Here is a 14,049-nt window from a genome sequence, read left to right as displayed (position 1 = left end):
CAAAAATGCAAAAAATATATTATTATAGCTCATTGAATGGTAACTTTAAGAAGCCATCAAATGACTGGACGTATGAGACTTGATTCCAGAAGACTAAAAGTAATAAAGAATCTGGGTAGGTCATATCTCCTTGTTGATAAAATTCAATATTATTTTGTACATTTTCTATGAAATATCTATAATTTTGTTAATAGATGACAGAAAGAAGTGGCACCTATGAAAGCATGTCTAATGAAACGCTTATTTCAACCATTTGAATACATTGATCATTTTACTTGAAATTTTTGAATAAGAGTACAAGTGGCAAATACTTTTTTATGTCTGCTACACTTCACCACTATGGTTGACAACTCTCTTTTGATGCCAATTATCCATTTTTCGTTACTTAGTCACACATGTTCGATGACTACTAATGTTAATTGATAGGTAGAACCTTTATAATTTTAGGTACATTTTTAAGATAACAAAGTGTATTCTAAAGAAATTCTGGTATATAATATTGGAAAAGAGTACATTGTTTGGGGTTGATTTTTTTCCACATAGGAGTTATGGATCCCGCATTTTCGGCTCATGCGTTCCCACTCGATGGCGAAACTCGTTTTTTATTTGAAAAATGATTTTATTGATTAGGAAAAATGACTTGGAGTCGCCACTTATTTTTGTTTTATTTTTAAAGGGTAAACAAAATAAGAAAGAAAAACACTAAGTGTGACTCCTTATTTTGGAAAAGGTGGTATGTGAAAAATCGGATTGGGTTCGGGAGTCAGGTTACTTATCAAGAAGGTACGGTAAAGACCGTAGCACCCCTCTAAGTCCCTAAAGTCGGGTCTCTACTAATAAAATGAAGCAATGGTGGCAATTAACTAATTAATCATGGATACCAAAATTAATAATCAAGCAAATGAGCATGTACAAGTCATAGTGAAAAGCAATATACACAAATAATGATGAAATCTAATTATGAAATACACAAAATAAATAATAAGAGAATTATGCAGAATGATTTATTGAATTAAATAAATAAAAGATATTAAAAAAAAGTTTTAAAGAAATTTCAAAGGATTTTATTAAAAATGATTTTGAATTAATGATTTCAATTTATTTACTTACAAAAAAAGAAACAATTTATTTTCTCAACTTCATTTGTATTCAATTTTCAAAAAAGTTATTTACACTTAGTGTCAAAAGAATTTATTACCAAATTTCAATTTGGGTACAAAAATTATTTTTACTTGCTTTTACTAGAAAATAATGAATTTTTACAATTTTATTTACAAAAGTATTTAGATTCATTTTCATTTAAAAGAGTGATTTTTACAAATTATTTAAAATGACATAACCTTATTTGCAAAAGAAATTTTAATTAAAAAGAAAAACAAATATTTAAATCCTCTATTTCTGAAAAACACTTTTAATCCCATTTTAATTAAGGAAAAAGAATTCATTTGAAAAAATATTTTTAGACAATTTTATTAAAAATTAATTTTTGGGACAACTTTATTTACAAAACAATTTTTGGACAATTTTTATTAAATAAAGAAAATTTTTGGACAATATCATTAAAAACAATTTTTCGAATTCTATTAAAAACAATTTTTTGGATTTTTCTAAATGCATTTTTTTGAATTTTTATAAATAATAAAAAAAAACTTTCTTTTATTAAAAAATTAATAATATTTTAAAATTATTGTTTCATCAAAACACATTTATTGAATTCTTCCTCTCATTTAAACAATTCTAGTTTGTTCGATGTTCAATTTTATACACACAAGTAAATATACATAGATAAATATTTAAAGAAATCAATAAAAATAAAACTAAATATAAATGAGAAATCAAATATATACCCCAATAGGCTTACAACAAGTTCAATGCTCCATTTACAGCTTTTCGAGTCTCACTTTGTTCCATAAAATTCTGTACTTCACATGTCATAAATTTATGCTCAGCCAATAGGTTCGTCGAACGAACCCATGCAAAAACAAAAAATAGCATAAGGGGATAACCAAGTTTCGTATTAATTTAACAATTTAAATATCACAAACAACAATTATTATTATAGTCAAATTGAGCAAAATGAACAATAATAATAATAATATAATAATAATAATAGTATAATAATAATAATAATAATGGGAAACGGATGAGATGGGAAGGAGGTCGCCAACCGGCAATGGCTCGCTGGTGGCGACTGGTCGGTGTCCCGACGACGGTGAGGGGTTGAGTTTTTTTGAAAATAATAATAATAATAATAAAGAAAATAAGGAAAAAAAATGGAGAATGAAAGGAAAAAGATGGGAAGGAAATGAAGGGGTGTTCGGCCGGTGAGGTGTAGTGGAGGAAGGGCTGTTAAGAGAAAGAAAAATGGAAGGGAAAGAAGGGAAAAACCAGAGGAGAAAATGGAGGGGGGTCGGCAGCTGTTGGGGAATAAATGGGAAAAGATGAGAGAAAATAAAGGGGAGTTGGAGAGCTCCGGCCGTTAGTGGAGTGTGGAGCAAAAAAACCAAAGAAGAAAAAATCCGGCCAAAAATGGGGGATCCGGCCAATGGGTCTCTTGGGAGTAGCAGAAAAAGAGCCAAGGAAGAGGGGAATGGGGGCCGACCATTTTTGCCTTGGGAATGGGGAGATGTTAAAAAAAAATTCAAAAAGAAAGAGCCCATGAATGGGGGGCCGGTCAAAAAGAAAAAGAAAGAGGAAAATAAATTTCATGGGGGCCGGTCAAAAAAAAAAGAAAAGAGGAAAATAAATTTCATGGGGGCCGGTCAAATATAATAATAATAATAGTAATAATAAATAACATAAAAGAAAAAGTAAAATATAATAATAATAATAATAATATATAAAATAATAAAAACTAAAAAATAAATGGTAAGTGGGTCAAAAAACACATGTAATCGAGATTTAAAATCTATGAACAAAATTGAACTCAAAATCAATGTAAAATAACAATGAGACAAATTTTGGGGTCTACAAAGTGCATATGCATATTTTGAAATTGTCATAAATTTGGAATTATTTTGAAAAGTATTGTATTTTAGAAATAATCTCTTAAAATATGTATATTTTTATTAAAAAAAATCTGGCCATCCATGCCTATTAGCCATTAATTATTTATTCAATAACATAATCAAAAGTGAAAAATGTTTTATTATATACAATAATTTAGTAATAAAATTTGTAAAAAAAAAATGTATTTTTTGATAGAAGCACATGTTGAGATAGAACACATCTAGTATATATTTTTTTTTATATCTAGTAATAATTTTTTTTGTTTTGTACAATAAAAGGTTGTTTTAAAAAATAATTACCAAAAAAAGCTTAAGTTATTGGATTGCTTTTAATAAAGCATGGGTGCCTCTATATCATGCTTGCACTTATTATTATGACCGGAACTCATACCCACTGAAAGTGGGCTCCTTTATTATTGAGAAAAAGCAATTGTACATTGAAAATAACAAGGGGGAATTACCCTTAAGGGTAGGCTGGGGGAATAAATGACCAATGAGGGTAGGTAACTTTGATAAGTCTTGTAAAGGGTAAGGTAAAATGATGATAATTCCTCCAAAGGACTTATTTTATTTAAATGCCAATACTACCCTTAATAAGTGAAAAGCAAGGAAAGTGAAAAGCAACGGAAAGTGAAAAAGTGTTTATTCTCCATTTCTTTAACCTATCTGGAAAAGAGTTTATTCTCCCTTTCTTTAACCTATCTGGAGCCGAGTTGTAGAAGAAAAAGGGGAAAGGAAAAAGGTGCGCACTTCAGGTCATTCTTTGCAACCGATACACAAAACTTGTTTTTTTTTTTTTGTGAATCTAGCAAGAAATCCATTAAAGGTCAGTTTTTTTTTTTTTAATACAAAAAAAAAATGTCAGTTTATGGAAAAATAAATAAATAATTTAAAAATCGGATTGAATGAAGGAAAAGTTAATAATTTTAACAATGTAGCTGTAAGATATTAGATCTGAAATATTGAATGAGGTTTTCAGAAAGAAATTACATTTTTTTTAAATGTTATTTAAATTTATTATTTTGAATTTTTTTATATTATTTAGGTCATATTGAAGATGTGTTTTTATTTTTAATTTATTTGCTGGGTGGGTTGTTTGATATGATTATTATTGATTTCCATTGAAAAGGTTTGCACTTTAGTTTTGTTGTTAAGACTTTTTGACATGATTGAAGAAAAAATGTTCTCAGTTGTTTCATGCTTGTTTGGGACCACTTTGTTTGTGTATTTATAAACATATTTGGATTGTCATTGAAAACCGAAATCCCCTTTGTACGAGACCACTTTGTCTTTTATTATGAATTTGTTAAAGAATTAAGATCACTATATTTTTGTTATAAATTTGTTACCTTTTTGTATAAGTATTATTTTGGTATGATGAGTCGAATGCCTAGTAGTTTGAAGGTTGTGTAAAAGAACCATTATTTCAGTTATAAAGTATAAGTACAATACAAATGCAATATAGTTACCATGAAAAAAATATTAACATTATGATACATTACAATATACCAAAATGACAAAATATTGAATTATTTTTTACTGATTTGGCATTTCTAGGCTATCATGTTGTATTCCTATCATAAAGCATCCTTGCAAGCCAAAATTATAAAAAAAAACAACAACAAAAATACACTATTGTAATTTCAATACATGAAGTTGTTGATGATAATCCAATGATGGATAAAAAAAATCTATAAAATTAATTTTTTTTATATAAAAATATAGAGGTATAATAAAAATACAGTACAATTACAATACAAATACAATAACATTACGATACATTACGATAAGGTAAAATTTTGAAAATGTCAAATTTCTTATGAAACTGGGCAATTATGGGTTCTTTGGCATATCCCTAACATGTATAATATACAACAAATATTGTTATTTATTATATAAAATATGTCTCTCAATTGATTATAATTTTCATTTGTTTATTTTGTATTCGTTGTTCAATTTTCATTGATTGTAATATTGTGAAATAGTTGTTGATGATAATCCAATGATGGATAAAAAAAAAATCTATAAAATTAATTTTTTTATATAAAAATATAGAGGTATAATAAAAATACAGTACAATTACAATACAAATACAATAACATTACGATACATTACGATAAGGTAAAATTTTGAAAATGTCAAATTTCTTATGAAACTGGGCAATTATGGGTTCTTTGGCATATCCCTAACATGTATAATATACAACAAATATTGTTATTTATTATATAAAATATGTCTCTCAATTGATTATAATTTTCATTTGTTTATTTTGTATTCGTTGTTCAATTTTCATTGATTGTAATATTGTGAAATAGTTGTTGATGATAATCCAATGATGGATAAAAAAAAAATCTATAAAATTAATTTTTTTATATAAAAATATAGAGGTATAATAAAAATACAGTACAATTACAATACAAATACAATAACATTACGATACATTACGATAAGGTAAAATTTTGAAAATGTCAAATTTCTTATGAAACTGGGCAATTATGGGTTCTTTGGCATATCCCTAACATGTATAATATACAACAAATATTGTTATTTATTATATAAAATATGTCTCTCAATTGATTATAATTTTCATTTGTTTATTTTGTATTCGTTGTTCAATTTTCATTGATTGTAATATTGTGAAATAGATTGATTTGATTGTCGGTGAAAGAAGACGTACTTCTGAATTGGTAAATGGACTTGGAAAATTCCATTTATGGCTACCTTCATGAAGGAGAGGAGATTGTACCTAAGGAGGATAAACAAATACAATACAAGGGTGGACAACAAAAAGGCATGTACATTGGACAAAGGATGTCATATGCTGAATTTGTTTCAAAGGCATGTGAACGGTTGGATATTAATTCAAATGGATATACATTTCATTACACCCTTGAGTTTGATCCATCTGCACTTCAACAGTTGGATGATGATGAGGACATGCATATGATGTTATCCCATAGTTATGATTATGCTCGTATTTATGTATTAAAACGGACTCGAAGAGTAGAAGTTGAAGGAGGTATAGTCAATGTGCAAAATGATTATTGGTAAGTGATATATCTTGTATTAGTTGTCATTAATTCCATGATGCAAAGTGGTTTTAATATTAATTAACTGAGTGTGCTATAATATGCAGTCACAATAGTACGGAGGAAACACACAATTCAGTTGCATCATGTCAAGCAAACAATGAGTCTAATTTAAGACTTTCTCAAGGCTTCATGTCCAGATGTGCAGAAACTGAAGTTATGCCACATGATTTAAGTCTTTGTCCTCAACCTATTATTGGGAGTGGGCATAGTTTTCCTAATGCAGATGAATTTAGAAATGCATTATATACGATGTCATTAGTTGGTAGATTTCAATACAAATTCAAAAAGAACTCTCCAAAGCGAATATCTGTGTGCTGTTTAGTGGATGGGTGCCCTTGGAGAATAACTGCTAATTCAGTAGGCACAACCAAAATTTTGAAGGTTAACATCTTCATTGATGTACACAATCATTGTGCAGATGTTGAGTGTTCAAGCCAACCTTCAATGCGGGGAAGGAGAGGTGCTCGTATCATAGAGCAAGTAATAAGGGCAACCCCTGAGTATTTGCCCCGTCAAATTTGCAAAGACTTTAGGAGTCGGTATGGTGTTTCATTGAGTTATAAGCAAGCTTGGACATACAAAGAAATGGCAAAAGAGAGAATATATGGTTTTCCAGAAAACTCATATATGTTGTTGCCATGGTTATGTCAGAGATTGGTAGACATTAATCCAGGGACGATTGCTGAATATAGCAGACAAGATGGGCATTTTTGGCAATTGTTCATTGCACATTCTTTTTCAATTCAAGGGTTTTTAATGAGTTGTCGACCTGTTATTGCAATTGACTCAACTCATTTGAGTGGACCGTATAGGGGCTCTTTATTTTCTGCAACAGCTTATGATGCTGATGATGGCATGTTCCCAATTGCATTTGGTGTGGTAAGTTCAGAAAACTATGAGGATTGGCTATGGTTTTTGCAGAAATTGAAGGGCATACTTCAAGATAAAGAGGTAGTCATAATATCAGATAGGCATCAAGCAATCCTTCGTAGTGTTTCTCAACTTTTTGGAGTAGAAAATCATGCATATTGTTATCGTCATGTGAAAGAGAATTTTAGTAGCTATGTGACGAAACATAGTATGAAGGGAAAAAAATGTAAAATGGATGCATTGTTGCTACTTGATAATGTTGCGTATGCTAGGTTGGATAATGATTATGTTGTAGCCATGGAAAAATTAAAGACATATAACAGTGACCTAGCGAAGTGGGTTGAAGAGAACAGTCCACAACATTGGGCAATGTCAAAGTTTGCCAAAAAACGATGGGATAAGATGACAACTAATCTTGCTGAATCATTCAATGCTTGGCTGAAGGAGGAACGTCATTACACAATTTTCAACTTAGTAATGACACATATGGATAAGTTTGCTCATCTAGCATGTGCTCATATGGGTTCTACAGAAAATTGGAAAGCTGCAGTTGGCCCAAAGACCGAGGAAAAGTTGTTGGAAAACATTATAAAGAGTGGGTCATTGCCTGTATATCCCTATGTTGGTGGTGTGTTTAAGGTATTCAATATGAAAGTATATGTAGACGTGAATTTGAGAGAGCGTACATGTACTTGTAAGGCTTGGCAAATGGCCGGAATACCTTGTGAGCATGCATGTGCAGCAATACGCCAGATGAAACAAGATGTTTATGAATATGTTGACTCATATTTCAAGCTTCCAATGCAACAGTTGATATATTCTGGACACTTCAATTCAATTCCAAATCACAACATGCCTATAGTTGATGCTGATGGATGTGTTCGTGATGCTCAAGGTTGCTTATATCCTTCACTTAAACCTCCATGCTCAAAACGACCACTTGGAAGGCCTCGACACCGTCGAATAGAGTCTCAATTTAGTTCAAAAAGGCTTATCTTCTGTTCACGATGTCAAGTTGCAGGCCATAATCGAGCTTCATGAAAAAATCCATTACCCGCTCCATGATTCTAATGTTATGCTTGTTTAGTGACATGCTACTTTTTATCTTATTTTGATTGTGATGATATGTGTGGTTTATGAAATTAGAATCTGTAAGAATTTGTTTTGGAACTTACTTATTTACTTGATTGTCATGACAAAGATGTTTGTATTACATATGCCACTATTTTAGACTTATGATCTTATCATTATTTAGGGTGGTTTGTAACCATGTTTTTAATGTTATTTTGAAGATCATTATTGACTTTGTACATGTTCATTACATTTGTTTAACTTGTTTTCCATTGAAATACAGGTTACATCATGGCATCTTCAAGTGCTTCATTTAGAAATATAAGAGGTAATACTAGAAATGGTGAATATCTACTTTATCATAATTGTATGTGTAAATGTTCACCCAGACAGAGGGCGGCTGTTAGAATCTCTGAATCAAAGGATAACCCAAATAGGTTATATTATTGTTGTCAATATGCAAATACTAGAGATGACTGTCATTTCTTTAAATGGGCATTCCCGGAAGGAAATGGTGATGGCAACACCTACCAAGAACCAGAAGAGGTTGTTCAAAGAAGAATGTATGGCGTGGATGAAGATTTTAAACATATTTTAACAAGAATTGAGTTCATGCAGAAAGTAATTGTAGTAGGACTACTTTTATTTTTTGTTCTATGTTTGAAAATTGCTTAATCATACACTTACTTCATGTCTATTAAGTTTTGGATTATATATGTAATGCTTAATTGTAATGTACTTTGATGTATTTGTATTTGGAGTTATTTATAATAGGTTATTTATCTCCATTATGTGGACTTGTATTAGATTTTTAATTATAATAGTTAACAGCTTTGCCTACATTTTTAATTACATTTACAACATAAATTCACTAACATTACGATAAAAAAACACTAACTATATGATAAATTACAACATAAACTAACAATGCAATATTTTGACTAAATAAAGTCCAATTTCTTGGGTTGATTACCAATTTCTTATATATAATGGTTCAATAATTTTAATTTTTTTTTTTTTTTGTAACCTTAAATTAGTTTGGCAAATGATTAGTTGACAGTGCAATGCCTACAGTTATCAATGTATTGCTGTGAACACCACTTTGTCCGGCTCTCGTGGAGCCATTTTTATTGTTGATTTGTCAGTTCATTGATGGGTATAGCTAGAACAAATTTATGGGCTTAATTTTTGGGAACAAGCATAGTATAAAAATGCAGGTGCATAGGTATAATTTTGGGACTGCTGGGGAAAGAAAAGATAGAGATCTCCGAAAAAAGGGATAAGATTTTGTTTTGATTTTATAAAACACTTTTTAAAAGTAATTTTTGAAAAATCATTATGTTTTATAAAATAAAAATCACTTTGAAACTTAAAATATTTTAAACTTATTTTCTATATTTTTAAATGGATTTTAAAAATAACTTTTATATATAATGATTTACTTTTAATTATTCTTTATATTTATACCATTATTTTTCAAGAATATATATTTTTCCTTTTTAAGAACAAAAAAAAAAAACCTTTTTTTAGTTATTTGAAATATATTTTTAAAAAACATAAAATTATTTTTTAAAATAGTTATCAAACAAAGTTTAAGACCTTATTTGATATTTATTTTTGAAAATAATTTTTAAAAACAATTTTTTATAATAATTTTTTGAAAACTATTATCTATTATTTTATAAAACAAATATTTGTTTGTTTCTTTGTTTTTGAATGTATTTTAAAAATAATTTGTATATGTTATGTTTTATTTTTGATTTCTTTTATATTTGTATAATTATTTTTTAAAACAATTATGACAAGAGTAAGTAAAAATTAATTAAAAAATAAATTTTAAAAATACTTTATTTTTTCCTTTTAATTTTTTTCCTATTATCTTAATTTCAGATATATGTATTTTCAAGAGAATAAAAATTAGTTTAAAAAATATTAACCAAACTGAGCTTAAATTATTTTTCCTCTACTAAGATAATTAAAAGACCCATCAAAACAAGTGAGTAAGTGAGTGATGGCGTTGATGAATGATGCCTACAACAATTCAGGGAAATTTTCTGGAGACATTATCAGTTGTTCATAAAACAATAAAGTATATTGTTCACAAATTGAAATAATTGAGGCAAAAATCAACTACATAAGAATATGCATTTGCATGTAGATAATATTGACAAGAATATTGTCCATCTCATGAGGGCAGTCAGTACACAATGGATCTATTTAAGCTGGATCATATAACAAAACATCTTATGTTCATCCTCTAGTAACTCTATATACAGATTAAAACTGCAGCAGCACATATACCATATAATAATTACTGGCAGTGGGGCTTCTCCACTTGCCATGCAGTGTTATCAAGATAACAGGGAATTTCTTAGCCCTGTATAACCTGCAAGAACGTACTCCATAGTTTCCATTAGTCAACCCAAAAAGGGTTTCACAGATTACATGCCCAAACTGGAATATAATTTAAATATTAGTGATATCATAGCTAATCTAACAGGGAAGGTAATTGTAAAAGTTATTCTGAAACATTCTCTACCCCAAAATAACCTAATCATATCTCCTAGATTTTACAAGGATAAGGTGTACCACAGTTCACTATGTTACATGACCACTCTCCTCAACAAGCAGTGGCCTAAGTTGAGAGACTACAGAATCAGGGGTACTGTAAGGCCTTTCATTGTCAGTTGGTGAGGACCAAGAACCCTTTATTGCCAGTAAATTTGGAAATGGAACTCCATCAGACTATAAAAAAATATCAACAACTATAAACCAAAAAAATTACAACATCACTGATCCATAGCCTGGTAGACATTTTCCCTGACTTCATTTTCTGGAGACATTATCAGTTGTGTTAGGAGTTTTTCCCTGTACTTGATGACCTTGTCCTGTACAAAATAGTATATAATATAATATTAAGAAAAATTAACGATAAGATATATATATATATATATATATATTATTCACCACAATATAATACATTTGCAATTGCACGAGAAATTCCACCGTTACTCCATAATTGCATAAACTTCATTACAAATATGCCACAATCCGTTCTGCAAATAGTAATTAAGGAAATTATAAGTCAATTGGGTATCAAATTAGTAAATTTATAACCTGATTTGCTTTCCATAGTTAAAGAGGAATACAAATCTTGCAACTTACGGATTCAATTGTTGGACAACTTCTGGAACAACAAATTCAAATTCAGTCATGTCCACTGATGGTCTTCTTTCTTGAATCCCAATGACAGTTGACAAAACGTTCACCTTAACACAATATACAATTATAAATATGGACATCTTTAAAAAATAATGACAACGATTCACATAAGTAATTGGACTATAACTATATTTACCAGTTTCTCTATGAAGGCATCCATCCGTTTTTTCCTTCCGTCAATTAATGAATCCAATAACTCAATTCTTTTCGCATGAATATTCAAAATTATTAAATACCAATGATTTTTCCTGCATATTGGTATGAACAACTACAAGGAACAAAAAAAAAAAAAAAACAATGATTTTATCAAATTAGTTGTGTTCATGTATTTTCTGCACAATACTTAAAAATATCCAACTATAAAGTACTTTTATTAAACTAAATAAAACCTGTTCATATGTGCACAACCGAGTATTTTTGAAATATTTCCATAAATTGTCACATATGTATTTTGGAGATAAGGAACCCCTCTTCTTTTCCACATCAGACTGTAATAAAAAAATTATAAACCATACATTAGATTAAAACAATCTACGTAAAACAAGAAAACCAATCTATAATTCTTACAACATATCTCACCACAAAGTTTGGAGATAAGAAATGCTTCCTATTTTCTTTATCCATACCATTCAAAATTCGACAATGCATGGTTACAACCTTCATGTAAATTAATGAAAATTAGATATATAATTTTAGAGTAATTTTATCCTAACTTTACATAACTAAATATGAATACCTTATTGTCAACCAATTTGTCGGGTCCCAAGCATTTCAAGTCAAACCTTGTCAAGAAGAAATTGTGCATGGAACATAATATTTGGCTACACATAAATAATTATGATGTTAGAAATTAAAACTAATTATTTCAATTGCCTATCTTAATTGTATTTGTTTATACTAAATTAAGTTCAACCTTACCTTTCATCACGTGTATCGTCCAATGCATATGCCAAAACTTGCTTTGCTACAGATGAAGAAGCTGAAAATTTGATTGACGGTTGTACCACGTATGGTGATTGAAGGGCAGTAGCATGTCGATGTAGCCGATATGAACGTATTGGAGGATGTCCAGTCTCGTAAGGAATAATAGCATTCATCTGAACTTCATCCTCAACTATATGTATAGAAAATAAAGGAAAATAAAATTCATTAATGAAAATAACACGCACAGGAAATACTATCCATTATTATATACTCATTATTATTTTGATATTAAACCATAAAGAAGCAGAAAGTATACTGCTATGCTGCGCTACTGGCTGTGAGGTTGATGGGCCTACATTATCTTCACCATCAAACGATCATTCAGTGGCGATCCATAAGCTAATTTCAGAATGCATAATAACCAAAATTAATTTTCCCAAAAAAAAAAATATACAACATTTGCAATTAAATTAAAAGTTATACAAAATTATAATGACGAGTGCTATAAAAATCGTACTATCATGTGGTGGTGATGGGAAAGAATCATTGATATCAGGTTGATTATGACTTCTACTTCGATGAGAAGATGATGGGGTTTTATTTGTATTCTGCCGCTTTGCTAGTTTATCAATTGCTCCTCTCATTGTTCACAGCAATTGGTGAATTTGTCTCTCCGCTGCATTATATTCTGCTATAATTTCCTACAAAATGGTACAAAGTGTCAAAGATTTATATTATTATGCAAAACATGTTTGGTTTTCTCTTTAAATAAAAGAATAGATGTAGAAGGTTCTCACATCAGTAGTCTCTTCTTCAACTTCATTTACTGGATTACCAGGGTCTTCATGTGCATCTTCCTCCCTTTCATCTTCTTGAACCTACAATAATAAAAAGAAGAATATATAATTTTTATAAATTTAATTTTCAAATATGAAAATAAACGAAAATGTTGAAAGAAAATTGTCTCTTACATCAGCTAGTCCATAATCACCATAATCATGCAATTCGGCATGCACCCTTTTCTTCATCAAGTCATCAGTCCACGCTGCACATATTGGGATGGTACGTGGCACCAACATGGTTGGAATGTAAAATTTATTTACATAAAAAAGCTGAAACACAAATATTCCACACATCAATACGTTATTTAGAAAAAACTTGTTAAAACATAGAAAATGATATGGAAACCTTCAGCATTTAATAAAAAAAGGTATCTACCTGTAAAAAAATAAGGCAACCTGTAAACCATGAGCCTTTACCCAATCGAAAATGTCTAATTCCAGCAACCAGTGTGTCAAGTACAAATTGACCCCAATTAACATTGATGTCAAAGTCTCCAGCCATCAAAGTACACCACAACTCATGACTACCATCCAACTTTGATGTTGGAGCAAGTAATGTAGCACATGAGAAGAAGATAAACAATTTTTTGAACTCGGCCATGTCTTCCATTAAAATCAGCCTCTCTCTAAGATCTGATAGGTTTTCCATCCTATTATTCCTATTGGTAGGTGAAAGTAGGAGCCTCCTACCAATATATGGAATACCCAGAATTTCACCTACATCAGAACAAGTTATTGGAAATTGCCTTTCTTGTCCTATGTCTAACCTACAGTGGGCTATATTGAAATGAGTTATTATCCATCTACATAAGCTATGCCTTATCTCTGTGGAAGAGAGCTGAAGTAATCCACCAAAGCCAATATGTTGAATTATACTCTTCTTTTCATCACTTAGCTCATCAAGTAGATGTCTAAGTTTTTTGCTGGAGCATCGACTATTTATTTTGATCTCCTGTAAAAGTAAATAAATGATAATATAAAATTAAAATTAAAACGGTCAAATTAAACAACAATGTCAAA

The 14,049-nt window shown here is 29.7% G+C and overlaps 2 protein-coding genes across 3 annotated transcripts in view; one reads left to right on the top strand and one right to left on the bottom strand.

Annotated features, from left to right (window-relative positions):
- The window catches only part of LOC104878139 (uncharacterized), a 97,185-nt gene that overhangs the window by 56,635 nt on the left and 26,501 nt on the right, over positions 1-14,049 (top strand). The gene's annotated exons all lie outside the window — the stretch shown is intronic.
- On the bottom strand, positions 10,173-13,976 carry LOC104878174 (ubiquitin-like-specific protease 1A). 2 transcript variants are annotated; one of them, XM_059738291.1, is made up of 13 exons: positions 13,406-13,976; positions 13,159-13,299; positions 12,985-13,065; positions 12,705-12,888; positions 12,504-12,586; positions 12,182-12,377; positions 12,000-12,084; positions 11,843-11,920; positions 11,653-11,751; positions 11,400-11,531; positions 11,207-11,310; positions 11,022-11,097; positions 10,173-10,929 (listed from the first exon to the last, which is right to left on the bottom strand). In XM_059738291.1, exons 6-13 carry the CDS (start codon positions 12,358-12,360, stop codon positions 10,831-10,833), a joined length of 852 nt encoding a protein of 283 aa, XP_059594274.1. In that variant the 5' UTR covers positions 12,361-12,377; positions 12,504-12,586; positions 12,705-12,888; positions 12,985-13,065; positions 13,159-13,299; positions 13,406-13,976; the 3' UTR covers positions 10,173-10,830. The 2 variants fall into 2 exon arrangements, with proteins under 2 accessions (XP_059594274.1, XP_059594275.1); XM_059738292.1 differs by having other exon boundaries at positions 11,048-11,097.

Source organism: Vitis vinifera, chromosome 7 (assembly GCF_030704535.1).
Source record: "Vitis vinifera cultivar Pinot Noir 40024 chromosome 7, ASM3070453v1".
NCBI classification, from domain to species: domain Eukaryota; kingdom Viridiplantae; phylum Streptophyta; class Magnoliopsida; order Vitales; family Vitaceae; genus Vitis; species Vitis vinifera.
The sequence above is the reverse complement of the archived record's forward strand: the minus strand, read 5'-3'. Positions and strand labels throughout refer to the sequence as shown.